Raw genomic sequence first — 20,340 nt, 5'->3', positions numbered from 1 at the left:
GGTGTATATAATCACATTTAGTCGACGTAGTGGGATTGTGTAGGTACAGTGTGTGCAGCAGGTTCGGTGTATATAATCACATTTAGTCGACGTAGTGGGATTGTGTAGGTACAGTGTGTGCAGCAGGTTCCGTGTATATAATCACATTTAGTCGACGTAGTGGGATTGTGTAGGTAGAGTGTGTGCAGCAGGTTCGGTGTATATAATCACATTTAGTCGACGTAGTGGGATTGTGTAGGTAGAGTGTGTGCAGCAGGTTCCGTGTATATAATCACATTTAGTCGACGTAGTGGGATTGTGTAGGTACAGTGTGTGCAGCAGGTTCGGTGTATATAATCACATTTAGTCGACGTAGTGGGATTGTGTAGGTAGAGTGTGTGCAGCAGGTTCCGTGTATATAATCACATTTAGTCGACGTAGTGGGATTGTGTAGGTACAGTGTGTGCAGCAGGTTCCGTGTATATAATCACATTTAGTCGACGTAGTGGGATTGTAGAGTGTGTGCAGCAGGTTCCGTGTATATAATCACATTTAGTCGACGTAGTGGGATTGTGTAGGTAGAGTGTGTGCAGCAGGTTCCGTGTATATAATCACATTTAGTCGACGTAGTGGGATTGTGTAGGTAGAGTGTGTGCAGCAGGTTCCGTGTATATAATCACATTTAGTCGACGTAGTGGGATTGTGTAGGTAGAGTGTGTGCAGCAGGTTCCGTGTATATAATCACATTTAGTCGACGTAGTGGGATTGTGTAGGTAGAGTGTGTGCAGCAGGTTCCGTGTATATAATCACATTTAGTCGACGTAGTGGGATTGTGTAGGTAGAGTGTGTGCAGCAGGTTCCGTGTATATAATCACATTTAGTCGACGTAGTGGGATTGTGTAGGTACAGTGTGTGCAGCAGGTTCGGTGTATATAATCACATTTAGTCGACGTAGTGGGATTGTGTAGGTACAGTGTGTGCAGCAGGTTCGGTGTATATAATCACATTTAGTCGACGTAGTGGGATTGTGTAGGTACAGTGTGTGCAGCAGGTTCCGTGTATATAATCACATTTAGTCGACGTAGTGGGATTGTGTAGGTAGAGTGTGTGCAGCAGGTTCCGTGTATATAATCACATTTAGTCGACGTAGTGGGATTGTGTAGGTAGAGTGTGTGCAGCAGGTTCCGTGTATATAATCACATTTAGTCGACGTAGTGGGATTGTGTAGGTACAGTGTGTGCAGCAGGTTCGGTGTATATAATCACATTTAGTCGACGTAGTGGGATTGTGTAGGTACAGTGTGTGCAGCAGGTTCGGTGTATATAATCACATTTAGTCGACGTAGTGGGATTGTGTAGGTAGAGTGTGTGCAGCAGGTTCGGTGTATATAATCACATTTAGTCGACGTAGTGGGATTGTGTAGGTACAGTGTGTGCAGCAGGTTCGGTGTATATAATCACATTTAGTCGACGTAGTGGGATTGTGTAGGTAGAGTGTGTGCAGCAGGTTCGGTGTATATAATCACATTTAGTCGACGTAGTGGGATTGTGTAGGTAGAGTGTGTGCAGCAGGTTCCGTGTATACAATGGGTGTAGACTTAACCGTGAAATGCTTGATCATGAGCACTTCCCAACCATGAGGAGTTTAAAAAATATATAGAATAATAAAAATAGTAACACAAAAGGTATCAAATACACAAGAATGCAGGTATATACAGGAAGTACCAGATCAATGTGGAGCTATAAACAGGAAGTACCAGATCAATGTGGAGCTATAAACAGGAAGTACCAGATCAATGTGGAGCTATAAACAGGAAGTACCAGATCAATGTGGAGCTATACACAGGAAGTACCAGATCAATGTGGAGCTATACACAGGAAGTACCAGATCAATGTGGAGCTATATACAGGAAGTACCAGATCAATGTGGAGCTATATACAGGAAGTACCAGATCAATGTGGAGCTATAAACAGGAAGTACCAGATCAATGTGGAGCTATATACAGGAAGTACCAGATCAATGTGGAGCTATATACAGGAAGTACCAGATCAATGTGGAGCTATATACAGGAAGTACCAGATCAATGTGGAGCTATAAACAGGAAGTACCAGATCAATGTGGAGCTATATACAGGGAGTACCAGTACCATATCAATGTGGAGCTATAAACAGGAAGTACCAGATCAATGTGGAGCTATAAACAGGAAGTACCAGATCAATGTGGAGCTATATACAGGGAGTACCAGTACCATATCAATGTGGAGCTATAAACAGGGAGTACCAGATCAATGTGGAGCTATAAACAGGAAGTACCAGATCAATGTGGAGCTATAAACAGGGAGTACCAGATCAATGTGGAGCTATAAACAGGAAGTACCAGATCAATGTGGAGCTATATACAGGAAGTATCAGTACCAGATCAATGTGGAGCTATATACAGGAAGTACCAGATCAATGTGGAGCTATATACAGGAAGTATCAGATCAATGTGCAGCTATATACAGGAAGTACCAGATCAATGTGGAGCTATATACAGGAAGTATCAGTACCAGATCAATGTGGAGCTATATACAGGAAGTACCAGATCAATGTGCAGCTATATACAGGAAGTATCAGATCAATGTGGAGGATAGATAATAATGAGGTATTTGAGGTAGATATGTACATGAAGGCAGGATAAAGTGTCTAGACATCAGGATAGATCATAATAAGGTATTTGAGGTAGATATGCATCAGGATAGATAATAATAAGGTATTTGAGGTAGATATGTACATGAAGGCAGGGTAAAGTGTCTAGGAATCAGGATGGATAATAATAAGGTATTTGAGGTAGATATGTACATGAAGGCAGGGTAAAGTGACTAGGAATCAGGATAGATCATAATAAGGTATTTGAGGTAGATATGCATCAGGATCGATAATAATAAGGTATTTGAGGTAGATATGCATCAGGATCGATAATAATAAGGTATTTGAGGTAGATATGTACATGAAGGCAGGATAAAGTGACTAGGCATCAGGATCGATAATAATAAGGTATTTGAGGTAGATATGCATCAGGATAGATAATAATAAGGTATTTGGGGTAGATATGTACATGATGGCAGGGTAAAGTGACCAGGCATCAGGATAGATAATAATGAGGTATTTGAGGTAGATATGTACATGAAGGCAGGATAAAGTGACTAGGCATCAGGATCGATAATAATAAGGTATTTGAGGTAGATATGCATCAGGATAGATAATAATGAGGTATTTGAGGTAGATATGTACATGACGGCAGGGTAAAGTGACTAGGCATCAGGATAGATAATAATGAGGTATTTGAGGTAGATATGTACATGACGGCAGGGTAAAGTGACTAGGCATCAGGATCGATAATAATAAGGTATTTGAGGTAGATATGTACATGACGGCAGGGTAAAGTGACCAGGCATCAGGATCGATAATAATAAGGTATTTGAGGTAGATATGCATCAGGATAGATAATAATAAGGTATTTGAGGTAGATATGTACATGACGGCAGGGTAAAGTGACTAGGCATCAGGATCGATAATAATAAGGTATTTGAGGTAGATATGCATCAGGATCGATAATAATAAGGTATTTGAGGTAGATATGTACATGAAGGCAGGATAAAGTGACTAGGCATCAGGATCGATAATAATAAGGTATTTGAGGTAGATATGCATCAGGATAGATAATAATAAGGTATTTGAAGTAGATATGTACATGAAGGAAGGATAAAGTGACTAGGCATCAGGATCGATAATAATAAGGTATTTGAGGTAGATATGTACATGACCGCAGGGTAAAGTGACCAGGCATCAGGATAGCGTAAAGCATAAAATAAAGAACAGAGTAAAAAGTGTTTGTGTTGTCGGTATGTGTGTGTATTGTGTATGTGAATGTATGTGCTTTGTGGGACTCAGTAGTTCAGACCATCCTCTGACACCACCTGATATTGAAGTCCAGGATGTGATGTATTGGTATATACCCAGGCGGTGATGCAGCCAGTCAAGATGCTCTCAATGGTGCAGCTGTAAAACTTTTTGAGGATCTGAAGGCCCATGCCAAATATTTTCATTCTCCTGAGGGGGAAGCAGCTGTGTCTGTGTCGCGTGTGTGGATTGTTTGTCAGACAGAATCCGTGTGCTAAGACTATGTCAAACTGTGAGCTCAGTGGGGCCCTGGTGAAGCCTGTGGCCTGAGTGACTCACCCAGAGGTACTGTACAGTCGTGGCCAAAAGTTTTGAGAATGACACAAAGTCTGCTGCCTCAGTTTGTATGATGACAATTTGCATATACTCCAGAATGTTATGAAGAGTGATCAGATGAATTACAATTAATTGATAAGTCCCTCTTTGTCATGCAAATGAACTGAATCCCCCCAAAAACATTTCCACTGCATTTCAGCCCTGCCACAAAAGGACCAGCTGACATCATGTCAGTGATTCTCTCGTTAACACAGGTGTGAGTGTTGACGAGGACAAGGCTACAGATCACTCTGTCATGCTGATTGAGGGGGGGGTGGTGCTTGGAATCATTGTTCTTCCTCTGTCAACCATGGTTACCTGCAAGGAAACACGTGCCGTCATCATTGCTTTGCATAAAAAGGGCTTCACAGGCAAGGATATTGCTGCCAGTAAGATTGCACCTAAATCAACCATTTATCGGATCATCAAGAACTTCAAGGAGAGCGGTTCAATTGTTGTGAAGAAGGCTTCAGGGCGCCCAAGAAAGTCCAGCAAGTGCCAGGACCGTCTCCTAAAGTTGATTCAGCTGCGGGATCGGGGCACCACCAGTACAGAGCTTGCTCAGGAATGGCAGCAGGCAGGTGTGAGTGCATCTGCACGCACAGCGAGGCGAAGACTTTTGGAGGATGGCCTGGTGTCAAGAAGGGCAGCAAAGAAGCCACTTCTCTCCGGGAAAAACATCACGGACAGACTGATATTCTGCAAAAGGTACAGGGATTGGACTGCTGAGGACTGGGGTAAAGTAATTTTCTCTGATGAATCCCCTTTACGATTGTTTGGGGCATCCGGAAAAAAGCTTGTCCGGAGAAGACAAGGTGAGCGCTACCATCAGTCCTGTGTCATGCCAACGGTAAAGCATCCTGAGACCATTCATGTGTGGGGTTACTTCTCAGCCAAGGGAGTGGGATCACTCACAATTTTGTCTAAGAACACAGCCATGGATAAAGAATGGTACCAACACATCCCGAGAGCAACTTCTCCCAACCATGCAGGAACAGTTTGGTGACGAACAATGCCTTTTCCAGCATGATGGAGCACCTTGCCATAAGGCAAAAGTGATAACTAAGTGGCTAAGGGAACAAAACATTGATATTTTGGGTCCAAGGCCAGGAAACTCCCCAGACCTTAATCCCATTGAGAACTTGTGGTCAATCCTCAAGAGGCGGGTGTACAAACAAAACCCCACAAATTCTGACAAACTCCAAGCATTGATTATGCAAGAATGGGCTGCCATCAGTCAGAATGTGTCCCAAAAGTTCATTGACAGCATGCCAGGGCAGATTGCAGAGGTCTTGAAAAAGAAGGTTCAACACCGCAAATATTGACTCTGTATCAACTTCATGTAATTGTCAATAAAAGCCTTCGACACTTATGAAATGCTTGTAATTATACTTCAGTATTCCATAGTAACATCTGACAAAAATATCTAAAGACACTGAAGCAGCAAACTTTGTGGAAATTAATATTTGTGTCATTCTCAAAACTTTTGGCCACGACTGTACATATGGGACATTACTGACAGCTCTCTTTAGAAACAACACTGCCCTTCAGAAACAACCAGAATCAGAGAGACATCCGTAAACAGAGAGAACAGAGTATTCCTCTCCAACAGCAACGTCCAACCTGCTCAACGCAGTCAACAGTAAACCGTCTGCCTGTGTTGTTTTGGCACTAAATTCAGACTACTATACATCTAATCAGATACTCTAGTTCTCTCCTCAGTCCATAGCTTAGTCCAATGTGTCAGTACTCAACACCAGCTCAGTCAGTCTAATGTGTCAGTACTCAACACCAGCTCAGTCAGTCCAATGTGTCAGTACTCAACACCAGCTCAGTCAGTCCAATGTGTCAGTACTCAACACCAGTCCAGTCAGTCCAATGTGTCAGTATTCAACACCAGCCCAGTCAGACCAGAGAATGTTTTATTTCACAGGTCAGTGTTATAGCCGTACGCCCTCTCCCTGCTCTAACAGGGATCAGGACAATGGGAAGGTTGGTTACAATGTGCGCTGGGTTTGTGCGCGACGCAAACCCACCAAAGTATAACAACAGCAGGGTAAGAAAGGAAGGGGGCTAGCAGTTAAATAAGAACCAGGGTTTAATGGCAGGTAAGGATTTTACACCAGCAGCCTGGCCAAGTCACTTCTCTGGATAACAGGCTGTTGAGAGGAGTTAAACTAAGTTGGCAAAGTAATTGTAAATTGGCAACGTTACTGTTGGCTACATTCCTTCAACCAAGTACTCTTTTAGGCCTCTATCTGAATGGTTTTTATATTTTAGGTATTCAAAGTACTACAGAAAATAGCCATAATGCAAGTATAATTGAAGGGTATAGTATATAAGAAAACTTGTCATAGGGTTTAGAGAAAATTAATATGTACTTGTGGAGAGTAAGGCTAGGTTCCATGTGAAACAAGGATGGCTAACTTACCTTCTGATATAGCGTGAGGTTTGATGACGCAACAGGCACAGTCTGTGCAATTGGCCGTGTTAGCGGGACCATGGCCCGCTGTGGATGGGAAGAAAAACTCCAGCTCCTAAACAGAAGAACAAAGCATTACTGACTACTGGTGTCCCCCAGGGCTTGGTACTAGGTCCTCTATAAGGTCTCACTACTGGTGTCCCCCAGGGCTTGGTACTAGGTCCTCTATAAGGTCTCACTACTGGTGTCCCCCAGGGCTTGGTACTAGGTCCTCTATAAGGTCTCACTACTGGTGTCCCCCAGGGCTTGGTACTAGGTCCTCTATAAGGTCTCACTACTGGTGTCCCCCAGGGCTTGGTACTAGGTCCTCTATAAGGTCTCACTACTGGTGTCCCCCAGGGCTTGGTACTAGGTCCTCTATAATGTCTCACTACTGGTGTCCCCCAGGGCTCTGCACTAGGTCCTTTATAATGTCTCACTAATGATGTCCTCCAGGGCTCAGTACTAGGTCTCTATAATGTATCTGTACTAGGTCCTCTCCTGTTCTCACTACTTGTGTCCCCCTGGGCTCTGCACAAGGTCCTCTATAATGTCTCACTAGGGCCCAGGGCTCAGTACTTCTCACTACTAAAATGACTTACTCTTGCTGCTGAAGCCAGTGAGTCAGACCCATGTCCAGCATTTCTGGTGCCATCTGTGCCAAACTGAGCTCTCAGGCTTGGTGGGGCCTCTTTCCGTGCTACGCCTGAGTCAGTGGGGCCTAGAATCCTTCTCCACACTGACACTGCCTCGTCGCCCATCAGCTCCATGGCAACCACAGGGCCAGAGGTCATAAACTGCACCAGGTTGCTAAAAAGAAACATTGTTTTATGCAAACTCCAATAAAAACAGTCAGAATAACACTTTCAGCAACATAACCTTTAATGGAATCTCCAATAAACTACTTATGAACTATTTCTACTCAGATGGTGTGGAATATGTAACTCAGACGGTGAGGAATATGTAATTGAAGGTCACATTTTTTAAGGTTAGGTACTACAGATCACCATCTGAGATTTTGAATTATTCAGTTGAAATGTGTAGGTGAAACTACGTCTAATTCTCTTGATTTACGGGAGGTAATTGTCCCTGTCAAGACATGTTGAAATGTCACCACAATGTCAGTGCAATAAATGTCACATAGAGAGACTGCTAATAATGGTGGTTACTGGTTAGATGGCCCTTGGAGTCTCCTTGAAACATGCCCCTGGCCGCTCTGCTCACACAGAGAGAAGACAGGCTAATCATTTACACAGGAAGGACTCACTGGAAGAAAGACTTTGTCTGATGTTCAGTGTAAAAGTCTGCTGCCTGCTTCCTGTAAGAAACAGATAAACACACAGGGTTAATGAGTGATCAGATGAAGTCAGGCGTTGACTCGATAGGGCTCTGGTCTAAAGTAGTGCACTATATAGGGGAATAGGGCTCTGGTCTAAAGTAGTGTACTATATAGGGCTCTGGTCTAAAGTAGTGCACGATATAGGGAATAGGACTCTGGTCTAAAGTAGTGCACTATATAGGGGAATAGGGCTCTGGTCTAAAGTAGTGTACTATATAGGGGAATAGGGCTCTGGTCTAAAGTAGTGTACTATATAGGCCTCTGGTCTAAAGTAGTGCACTATATAGGGGAATAGGGCTCTGGTCTAAAGTAGTGTACTATATAGGGCTCTGGTCTAAAGTAGTACACTATATAGGGCTCTGGTCTAAAGTAGTGCACGATATAGGGCTCTGATCTAAAGTAGTGCACGATATAGGGAATAGGACTCTGGTCTAAAGTAGTGCACTATATAGGGGAATAGGGCTCTGGTCTAAAGTAGTGCACTATATAGGGGAATAGGGCTCTGGTCTAAAGTAGTGTACTATATAGGGCTCTGGTCTAAAGTAGTGCTCTATATAGGGAATAGGGCTCTGGTCTAAAGTAGTGCACTATATAGGGAATAGGGCTCTGGTCTATAGTAGTGTACTATATAGGGAATAGGGCTCTGGTCTAAAGTAGTGCACTATATAGGGGAATAGGGCTCTGGTCTAAAGTAGTGCACTATATAGGGGAATAGGGCTCTGGTCTAAAGTAGTACACTATATAGGGGAATAGGGCTCTGGTCTAAAGTAGTACACTATATAGGGCTCTGGTCTAAAGTAGTGCACTATATAGGGGAATAGGGCTCTGGTCTAAAGTAGTGCACTATATAGGGGAATAGGGCTCTGGTCTAAAGTAGTGCACTATATAGGGGAATAGGGCTCTGGTCTAAAGTAGTGCACTATATAGGGGAATAGGGCTCTGGTCTAAAGTAGTACACTATATAGTGAATAGGGCTCTGGTCTAAAGTAGTACACTATATAGGGGAATAGGGCTCTGGTCTAAAGTAGTGCACTATATAGGGGAATAGGGCTCTGGTCTAAAGTAGTGCACTATATAGGGGAATAGGGCTCTGGTCTAAAGTAGTACACTATATAGGGGAATAGGGCTCTGGTCTAAAGTAGTGCACTATATAGGGGAATAGGGCTCTGGTCTAAAGTAGTACACTATATAGGGGAATAGGGCTCTGGTCTAAAGTAGTACACTATATAGGGGAATAGGGCTCTGGTCTAAAGTAGTGCACTATATAGGGGAATAGGGCTCTGGTCTAAAGTAGTGCACTATATAGGGGAATAGGGCTCTGGTCTAAAGTAGTACACTATATAGGGGAATAGGGCTCTGGTCTAAAGTTGTGCACTATATAGGGGAATAGGGCTCTGGTCTAAAGTAGTGCACTATATAGGGGAATAGGGCTCTGGTCTAAAGTAGTACACTATATAGTGAATAGGGCTCTGGTCTAAAGTAGTACACTATATAGGGAATAGGGCTCTGGTCTAAAGTAGTGCACTATATAGGGGAATAGGTCTCTGGTCTAAAGTAGTGTACTATATAGGGCTCTGGTCTAAAGTAGTACACTATATAGGGGAATAGGGCTCTGGTCTAAAGTAGTGCACTATATAGGGGAATAGGGCTCTGGTCTAAAGTAGTGCACTATATAGGGAATATGGTACCATTTGGGACACAAACCCAACCACACCACCTCCAGAGGACACAGACCCAACCACACCACCACCAGAGGACACAGACAAGTCACTGACATTCCTCTCCTTTCTCATTATATCACAGTTTAATTCTGCACACTCCGTCAAAATAAACTTTGAGAGACATTCTAGTTATTGTAGCTGTGCTACAGCTGGTAGAGCGCGGCCATATTTTTACTCCATGTCTCCAGAAGCTAGCTGCCTCTACCACAGAATAATAAAAGATGACCTTGGGGGCTTTTTTCAGCTCCGTGCCCTGTTCTCATAACAAGCTACAAACTCAAATGTTCCAGGTGTAAAAATGAGGGAATCCTTCTCTTTATTGTTTAGAAGAACAGTTTGAAAATATGAAAAGCCAGTCCTATAAAACAATGATTTGTAATTCAAAATTACAAAAGTACTAAAAATATTTCAAGAAAATGTCAGAAAAAAAAGGGACGCATCACAATCATATTCTAAAATGTAGAATTCTGAAAATCACATATGAAATGCATTTGTAAAACCTTCAAAATGAGAGGAAAGATGAGCAAAATCAGCATTTTCCATTTCAATTGCATGTTGGAAATATGATCCCCACCAACCCTTCAATCTGATGCCCCCTGGCCAGCTGCAGTACTACAGATTCCTATCACCTTTAAAAACCCAGACATTTCAATAGCAGCTACTTACACCACAATCATCATTTCTCATTGATTCTCATTCTATTCTACAGCGATTTCATATTCTAAGCAGGAGAGGACACAACCTACTTTGGTCTTGTGTAAACATCCAAGTCACTGAGGCGGTGTGAGCGAGTGTGTGTGTTGTGAGTGAGTGTGTGTGTGTGTTGTGTGATTGTAAGGAGTGGTGCTGCCACCCTCTGATCTCATGTGAAATAGTCTGCCTCCAAACAATGAAAAAAAACATCCTCCTCTGTCCTTCAAATACCACATTGTCAAGTCAGTAGTTCTGAAATGGGATCAGGGCTGTAGGTTGATATCGCCACAGATATACTGGAAATATAACAACTGTACAGTTTGCTCATTTCAAAAAGCCTCACCTCACTGGTAAGTGCGGACACGTCCTTGCAGAAGGTTTAGGAGGTATCCATCTGTTCATACTGTTTCTGTAGCAAACTGGGGTATATGGGATTACCAGAAGTGCACACAAGGGGCACCCCCCCCCCAAAAAAAATAACTATTCAGGCAAAATGGATTATTGTCTCTGCTTTATATTTATTGTATGTATCCTTTATTTAACGAGTCAATGGAGAACAAATTATTATTTACAATGACGGCCTACCAAAAGGCAAACAGCCTCCTGCAGGGACAGGGGCCTGCGATTCAAAATAAATGGAAATATAGGACAGAACACACATCATGACAAGAGACAACACTACATAAAGAGAGACCTAAGACAACACTACATAGAGACCTAAGACAACACTACATAAAGAGAGACCTAAGACAACACTACATAAAGAGAGACCTAAGACAACACTACATAAAGAGAGACCTAAGACAACACTACATAAAGAGAGACCTAAGACAACACTACATAAAGAGAGACCTAAGACAACACTACATAGAGACCTAAGACAACACTACATAAAGAGAGACCTAAGACAACACTACATAGAGACCTAAGACAACACTACATAAAGAGAGACCTAAGACAACACTACATAGAGACCTAAGACAACACTACATAAAGAGAGACCTAAGACAACACTACATAGAGACCTAAGACAACACTACATAAAGAGAGACCTAAGACAACACTACATAGAGACCTAAGACAACACTACATAAAGAGAGACCTAAGACAACACTACATAGAGACCTAAGACAACACTACATAAAGAGAGACCTAATACAACACTACATAGAGACCTAAGACAACACTACATAAAGAGAGACCTAATACAACACTACATAAAGAGAGACCTAAGACAACACTACATAAAGAGAGACCTAAGACAACACTACATAAAGAGAGACCTAAGACAACACTACATAAAGAGAGACCTAAGACAACACTACATAAAGAGAGACCTAAGACAACACTACATAAAGAGAGACCTAAGACAACACTACATAAAGAGAGACCTAAGACAACACTACATAAAGAGAGACCTAAGACAACACTACATAAAGAGAGACCTAAGACAACACTACATAAAGACCTAAGACAACACTACATAAAGACCTAAGACAACACTACATAAAGAGGACCATATCACCTCCACCCTACCTGACACCCTAGACCCACTCGAATTTGCCTACCGCCTCAATAGGTCCACAGATGACGCAATCGCAACCACACTGCACTCGGCCCGAACCCATCTGGATAAGAGGAATACCTATGTGACAATGCTGTTCATCGACTACAGCTCAGCATTTAACACCATAGTACCCTCCAAACTCATCATCAAGCTACCCCGCCCTGTGCAACTGGGTACTGGACTTCCTGACGGGACGCCCCCAGGTGGTGAGGGTAGGTAACAACATCTCTCCCCGCTGATCCTCAACACTGGGGCCCCACAAGGGTGCGTTCTGAGCCCTTTCCTGTACTCCCTGTACACATCACGGACAAACTGAATTGGTCCACCCACACAGACAGCGTTGTGAAGAAGGCGCAGCAGCGCCTCTTCAACCTCAGGAGGCTGAAGAAATTTGGCTTGTCACCAAAAGCACTCACAAACTTTTACAAATGCACAATCGAGAGCATCCTGTCGGGCTGTATCACCGCCTGGTACGGCAACTGCTCCATCCACAACGGTAAGGCTCTCCAGAGGGTAGTGAGGTCTGCACAACGCATCACCGGGGGCAAACTACCTGCCCTCCAGGACACCTACACCACCCGATGTTACAGGAAGGCCATAAAGATCATCAAGGACAACAACCACCCGAGCCACTGCCTGTTCACCCCGCTATCATCCAGAAGGTGAGGTCAGTACAGGTGCATCAAAGCTGGGACCGAGAGACTGAAAAACAGCTTCTATCTCAAGGCCAACAGACTGTTAAACAGCCACCACTAACATTGAGTGGCTGCTGCCAACATAGTGACTCAACTCCAGCCACTTTAATAATGGAAATTGATGTAGAAAATGTATCACTAGCCACTTTAAACAATGCTACTTAATATAATGTTTACATACCCTACATTACTCATCTCATATGTATATACTGTACTCGATACCATCTACTGCATCTTGCCTATGCCGTTCTGTACCATCACTCATTCATATATCTTTATGTACATATTCTTTATCCCTTTACACTTGTGTGTATAAGGTAGTAGTTGTGGAATTGTTAGGTTAGTTTACTCGTTGGTTATTACTGCATGGTTGGAACTAGAAGCACAAGCATTTCGCTACACTCGCATTAACATCTGCTAACCATGTGTATGTGACAAATAAAATTTGATTTGACATAAAAAGAGACCTAAGACAGCACTACATAGAGACCTAAGACAACACTACATACAGACCTAAGACAACACTACATAGAGACCTAAGACAACACAACATAAAGACCTAAGACAACACTACATGAAGATGGACCTAAGACAACACTACATAGAGACCTAAGACAACACTACATGAAGATGGACCTAAGACAACACTACATAGGGACCTAAGACAACACTACATAGAGACCTAAGACAACACTACATAGAGACCTAAGACAACACTACATAGAGACCTAAGACAACACTACATAAAGAGGGACCTAAGACAACACTACATAAAGAGAGACCTAAGACAACTCTACATAAAGAGAGACCTAAGACAACACTACATATAAGATAGACCAAAGACAACACTACATAGATAGAGACCGAAGACAACACTACATAAAGAGAGACCTAAGACAACACTACATATAAGATAGACCAAAGGCAACACTACATAAAGAGAGACCTAAGACAACACTACATATAAGATAGACCAAAGGCAACACTACATAGATAGAGACCGAAGACAACAACACAACATGGTAGCAGCACAAACATGGTACAAACATTGTTAGGCACAGACAACAGCTCAAAGGGCAAACAGGTAGAGACAACAACATATCACGCGAAGCAGCCACCACTGTCACTAAGTGTGTCCATGATTGAGTCTTTGAATATAGAGATATATAGAGATAGAACGGTCCAATGGGATCGTTCCAGTCACTAGCTGCAGCGAACTGAAAGGAAGAGCCATCAAGTGATGTGCTTTGGGGACCTTTAACAGAATGTGACTGGCAGAACAGGTGATGTGGAGAATGAGGGTTGCTTCTTACAGAACCACACTACCTTTGTTTTGGAGGTGTTCAGAACAAGGTTAAGGGCAGGGAAAGCTTGTTGGACACTAAGAAAGCTTTGTTTTAGAGCATTTAGCACAAAATCCGGGTAGGGTCCAGCTGAGTATAAATAGATGATAGAGCGTCCTACTGCCTGAGCTATGCTGTTGATGTAAATTGAGAAGAGCATGGGGCCTAGGATCGAGCCTTTGGGTACTGACTTTACACATTGCACTCTTTGGGAGAAATACTTTCGCAAGGCACTGTATGTTGGCACGGCTGACATATTGCATCTTCATCCCAAAGCCCTTACTTGGAAGTGTACTTCGCCAGACTGCCAAGAACCTTCCCGATAGTGATGACACCATAGGCCTTGTTGATCTCTGCACCAGACAGGATGCTCTTGCCAGCATACTTGGGGTCCAACATGTACGCTGCGGTGTGTATGGGCTTCAGGCAGAAGTCCTCACACTTTTTGATGTATTTCAGAACTGCAGTTATCTCTGCTTGGAGCAACAGTGAAGTAGGGAGGGCAGTACAGATTCATTCTCTTACATCTGCAAGCAGAGTCTGAACATCAGACAGGATGGCATGGTCTCCCTCAATCCCTGCAATGCTATAGGTTTCAGAAGTTTCAGGCCGCTTACCACTCTCTCCCAAAATACATCATCCAGGAGGATCCTCTTGGTGGGGCGGTCCGAATCGCAGACTGTGATATGGCCATTTCTTGGAGAGACTCCTTCCCATCCAGGAGACTGTCAAACATGATGACAACACCACCCCAACGGGTGTTGCTGGGCAGCTTCAATGTGGTGCTCTTATTCTTCTCACTTTGCTTGGCGAGGTAGATTGCTGCTATAACTTGATGACCCTTCACATACCTAACCATTTCTTTGTAGAGTGTATCCATTGTTTTCAGTGCCATGATGTCCTTGAGGAGCAGTTTCAATGCATGAGCAGCACAGCCAATGGGTGTGATGTGAGGGTAGGACACTTTAGACCAATCAGCCTTCATGTTCGCAGCATTTTCGGTCACCAGTGCAAATACCTTCTGTGGTCCAAGGTCATTGATGACTGCCTTCAGCTCAGCTGCAATGTAGAGACCAGTGTGTCTGTTGTCCCTTGTGTCTGTGCTCTTGTAGAATACTGGTTGAGGGGTGGAGATGATGTAGTTCATTATTCCTTGCCCACGAACAATCGACCACCCATCAGAGATGATTGCATTACAGTCTGCTTTCTCTATGATTTGCTTGACCTTCGCTTGAACTCTGTTGAACTCCGCATCCAGCAAATGAGTAGATAAAGCATGTCTGGTTGGAGGGGTGTATGCTGGGCGAAGAACATTCAGAAATCTCTTCCAATACACATTGCCTGTGAGCATCAGAGGTGAACCAGTTGCATACAAAGCTCGAGCAAGACATTCATCAGCATTTCTCTGACTACATTCCTCTATTGAGTCAAAAACCTTCTGATTCCAGGAGGACCATGAGCTGTTGCTATCGATAAGGTGTCTGATTCATCCTTTTCACCTCGAATAGAAGTAGAGGGACTTTTGTCAGAGGTTGCTTGTTGTGAGAGCTGAGGGAACTTTATGCACTGGGCCAGATGATTCTGCATCTTTGTTGCATTCCTCACATATGATTTGGCACAGTATTTGCAAATGTACACAGCTTTTCCTTCTACATTAGCTGCAGTGAAATGTCTCCACACATCAGATAGTGCCCGTGGCATTTTCCTGTAAAGATTAGAAGAAGAAAAAGTTTAAAAAATACAATTCCATGTACAGATAAATAGTTAGATTAGATTAAACAACTATTTTGTAAGATAAATGTTGTAAAATGAAACATGTATGGAAACAGGTGAATTAACACTCCTCAGTTAGCAGGCTCAAGCAAGCTAAAACCCACATGGTAGCAAAAACTAACGAGCAGAAACAAGAAATGATTTAAACACACTTTGCTGTAGGCTACTATTTATTAGTTAACAACAAAAGCATGTGTCATATAAAATATATTCACCCCACCCAGGACTAAAATCAAAACTTACCAGAAAGCATGTAGTCCTTGGCTCAGACAGTGTAGCAGTGAGGGCTCAATAGCATCTCATTAGTGTGCAAGATCTTGAGAATCAGCTGTACATGTGATGGAAGAATGCACTGTGCATGCAGAGGGTTGCAATTCTATTGAATTGGGGATAGTTTAACCTAAATATGCCACAAGACCTAGAATTGCCTTATGTGTATCTCACAAAAAAAAGATTCACTGTTATGAGCTGTAACTTCCGTAACTTTGCATGGAACATTTCCGGAAATTCACAGGAAAGTTTCCGACCCTTCGCAACCCTAGCAGTGACACAGCCATAACCTGAGCGGAAACCAGATTGGATACCGGAGAGAATACTACAGACATCAAGAAAGCCAGTCAGTTCCACTGCCTGTTCGCCCCGTTACCATCCAGAAGGCGAGGTCAGCACAGGTGCATCAAAGCAGGGACCGAGAGACTGAAAAACAGCTTCCATCTCAAGGCCATCAGAATGGTAAACAGCCATCACTAACACTGAGTGGCTGCCGCCTACATTGAGACCCAATCACTGGCCACTTTAATAAATGGATCACTAGTCACTAGTCAAATAATGCCACTTTAATAATGTTTACATATCTTACATCACATGTATATACTGTATTTTAGACCATCTATTGCACGTTGCCGATGCCGCTCGGCCATCGCTCATCCATATATTTATATGTACATATTCTTATTCCACCCCTTTATGTTTGTGTGTATTAGGTAGTTGTTGTGGAATTGTTAGTTATATTACTTGTTGGTTATTACTGCATTGTCAGAACAAGAAGCACAAGCATTTCGCTACACTCCATTAACATCTGCTAACCATGTGTATGTGACCATTAAAATTTAATTTGATGATTAACAAGATTTTCCAACACTTTTGATAAACAGGGCAAAATAAAAATTGGCCTATAACAGTTAGGATCAGCTTGATCCTTTAAATAAGGACGGACCGTGGCTGCCTTCCAGCTCAGCCATGTGCTTCCTGTCAGTAACAACCACATCATCAACAATAAGGGACATGGGAAGCTGTGAGGAAGAGGGTCTAGAACAAAGAGAACGGACGTCCCTTTTCAAGTCGATGATGGCGTGCTGGTTGGACTGGCGGGCCATCAGTTTACCAGTCAAATCGCCAGGGTTAGAGGTTCCAAGCTCATTCTATTCATCCTTTTCTACACCTTGCTTGTTTCAGCAAGTGGCAGCCGAGTTTCATCACGTTGTTATCACTGAAACGGACTCAAACGCTACGAATGCCTGTCCAGTCTTCAGTCAGCTGTTTGTTATCACTGAAACGGACTCAAACGCTACGAACGCCTGTCCAGTCTTCAGTCAGCTGTTTGTTATCACTGAAACGGACTCAAACGCTACGAACGCCTGTCCAGTCTTCAGTCAGCTGTTTGTTGCAAAAAAGGTTAGTACAGTCATTTTCATTTTCATGACAGTCTTTATCCCGAACTGTCGGTTACAGGGTTGTGCCAGCCCTAGTGAGGAGGATAGGATATTACTGGCAAACCACATGAGGCATCAAATTGCAAGGTAATGTATTAAACTCACCTCCGGACGGAAAGAACATAGACAGAGGACAAACTATTCTTACACACAGACAACCTTTCTGCTTGGTTTGCAATCCAACACGGAGAGCCTTTTGCTGCCTGCTAACGTTATAGGTAACCTCACTACAGGTCGCCTGGCACGCCATATGTTGACTGCAGGTAATAACACAGCCCAGGTCCCCTGGCACGCCATATGTTGACTGCAGGTAATAACACAGCCCAGGTCCCCTGGCACGCCATATGTTGACAACAGGTAATAACACAGCCCAGGTCCCCTGGAACGCCATATGTTAACAACAGGTAATAACACAGCCCAGGTCCCCTGGAACGCCATATGTTGACTTCAGGTAATAACACAGCCCAGGTCCCCTGGCACGCCATATGTTGACTGCAGGTAATAACACAGCCCAGGTCCCCTGGCACGCCATATGTTGACTGCAGGTAATAACACAGCCCAGGTCCCCTGGAACGCCATATGTTAACAACAGGTAATAACACAGCCCAGGTCCCCTGGCACGCCATATGTTAACAACAGGTAATAACACAGCCCAGGTCCCCTGGAACGCCATATGTTGACTGCAGGTAATAACACAGCCCAGGTCCCCTGGCACGCCATATGTTAACAACAGGTAATAACACAGCCCAGGTCCCCTGGCACGCCATATGTTGACAACAGGTAATAACACAGCCCAGGTCCCCTGGCACGCCATATGTTGACAACAGGTAATAACACAGCCCAGGTCCCCTGGAACGCCATATGTTGACACAGCCCAGGTCCCCTGGCACGCCATATGTTAACAACAGGTAATAACACAGCCCAGGTCCCCTGGAACACCATATGTTGACAACAGGTAATAACACAGCCCAGGTCCCCTGGAACGCCATATGTTAACAACAGGTAATAACACAGCCCAGGTCCCCTGGAACGCCATATGTTAACAACAGGTAATAACACAGCCCAGGTCCCCTGGCACGCCATATGTTGACTGCAGGTAATAACACAGCCCAGGTCCCCTGGCACGCCATATGTTAACAACAGGTAATAACACAGCCCAGGTCCCCTGGCACGCCATATGTTGACTGCAGGTAATAACACAGCCCAGGTCCCCTGGCACGCCATATGTTGACTGCAGGTAATAACACAGCCCAGGTCCCCTGGCACGCCATATGTTGACTGCAGGTAATAACACAGCCCAGGTCCCCTGGCACGCCATATGTTAACAACAGGTAATAACACAGCCCAGGTCCCCTGGCACGCCATATGTTGACTGCAGGTAATAACACAGCCCAGGTCCCCTGGCACGCCATATGTTGACTGCAGGTAATAACACAGCCCAGGTCCCCTGGCACGCCATATGTTGACTGCAGGTAATAACACAGCCCAGGTCCCCTGGCACGCCATATGTTGACTGCAGGTAATACAACAGCCCAGGTCCCCTGGCACGCCATATGTTGACTGCAGGTAATACAACAGCCCAGGTCCCCTGGCACGCGATATGTTGACTGCAGGTAATAACACAGCCCAGGTCCCCTGGCACGCCATATGTTAACAACAGGTAATAACACAGCCCAGGTCCCCTGGCACGCCATATGTTGACTGCAGGTAATAACACAGCCCAGGTCCCCTGGCACGCCATATGTTGACTGCAGGTAATAACACAGCCCAGGTCCCCTGGCACGCCATATGTTGACACAGCCCAGGTCCCTGGCACGCCATATGTTGACTGCAGGTAATAACACAGCCCAGGTCCCCTGGCACGCCATATGTTGACAACAGGTAATAACACAGCCCAGGTCCCCTGGCACGCCATATGTTGACAACAGGTAATAACACAGCCCAGGTCCCCTGGCACGCCATATGTTGACAACAGGTAATAACACAGCCCAGGTCCCCTGGCACGCCATATGTTTCTGACATGTGTGAATAATCAAGCCCACCCCCTACCTTTGAATGGGAGGAGCTTTGGCACTTGGCAGAACGAGCTGTCTGGGGCATATATCACATTTCTCTCAAAATGGTATATTCTCATCTCTCACTCTATTGTCCTTCACTGGCACCCTCAGCAACGGAAAGATAGTCGTGGAATGCTGGAACTTAGCTCTTTTCATACTAATGTAGCTTTACCTCAGAGTGACCTTCCGGGCAAAGGAGACATGGAGTTATGAATTGAGAAAAAGAAAGCTTTTGTTCTTTCCCTATAAAACACATCTCTGAGTGGATGCAGCTCTAGAAATAGTAGCCCAGCAGCCCCAGGCCGGGGAGGCCATCTGACAACAAACCCTGTCATTAACACTGGACACATTACAGACTACAGCCATATGTAACTGAGCTTATTGACAATGCAATAATCATCAGCCCCCACCTAGACAGTCACCTGCGTCTCTCAGCTGAAATAATAACTTTGACCTTTACCATGTCAGCTTTGTCATTTTGGCTTTGGTTAGGATCAGGTTGGCGTCATTGATCATCTGTAGAATGTCTCCCATCTTGTTGACTGCATCTGGTTTTATCATAGCAAGAGTTCTGCAGGAAAACAATGGAAGAGAGAGAGAGAGAGAGACATGCTTTGTACATTGTGTGCCATGTGGATTGAAAACCTGGGGTTTAGTGTTCAGTACATCACATCTCTCACAACCGGGCAATATCTCAGCTGCGAGAAGATCACATCATACATAGTTTGGCGGCATCCAGAGGAA

The 20,340-nt window shown here is 44.0% G+C and overlaps 1 protein-coding gene across 6 annotated transcripts in view; it reads right to left on the bottom strand.

Moving 5' to 3' along the window:
• The window catches only part of nme7 (NME/NM23 family member 7), a 142,385-nt gene that overhangs the window by 105,537 nt on the left and 16,508 nt on the right, over positions 1–20,340 (bottom strand). For 4 of the 6 annotated variants that reach the window (XM_031822291.1, XM_031822290.1, XM_031822293.1 and 1 more), the window contains 4 exons: positions 20,057–20,167; positions 7,964–8,014; positions 7,299–7,506; positions 6,667–6,772 (listed from right to left, as the gene is read on the bottom strand). In XM_031822291.1, coding sequence (XP_031678151.1) covers positions 6,667–6,772; positions 7,299–7,506; positions 7,964–8,014; positions 20,057–20,167 — 476 coding nt within the window. The remainder of the gene's footprint in view (positions 1–6,666; positions 6,773–7,298; positions 7,507–7,963; positions 8,015–20,056; positions 20,168–20,340) is intronic. The other 2 variants (XM_031822294.1, XM_031822292.1) reach the window with 1 other exon arrangement.

Source organism: Oncorhynchus kisutch, linkage group LG4 (genome assembly GCF_002021735.2).
Source record: "Oncorhynchus kisutch isolate 150728-3 linkage group LG4, Okis_V2, whole genome shotgun sequence".
Lineage (NCBI taxonomy): Eukaryota > Metazoa > Chordata > Actinopteri > Salmoniformes > Salmonidae > Oncorhynchus > Oncorhynchus kisutch.
Note: the sequence above shows the minus strand (reverse complement) of the source record. Positions and strands in the feature narration are given on the sequence as shown.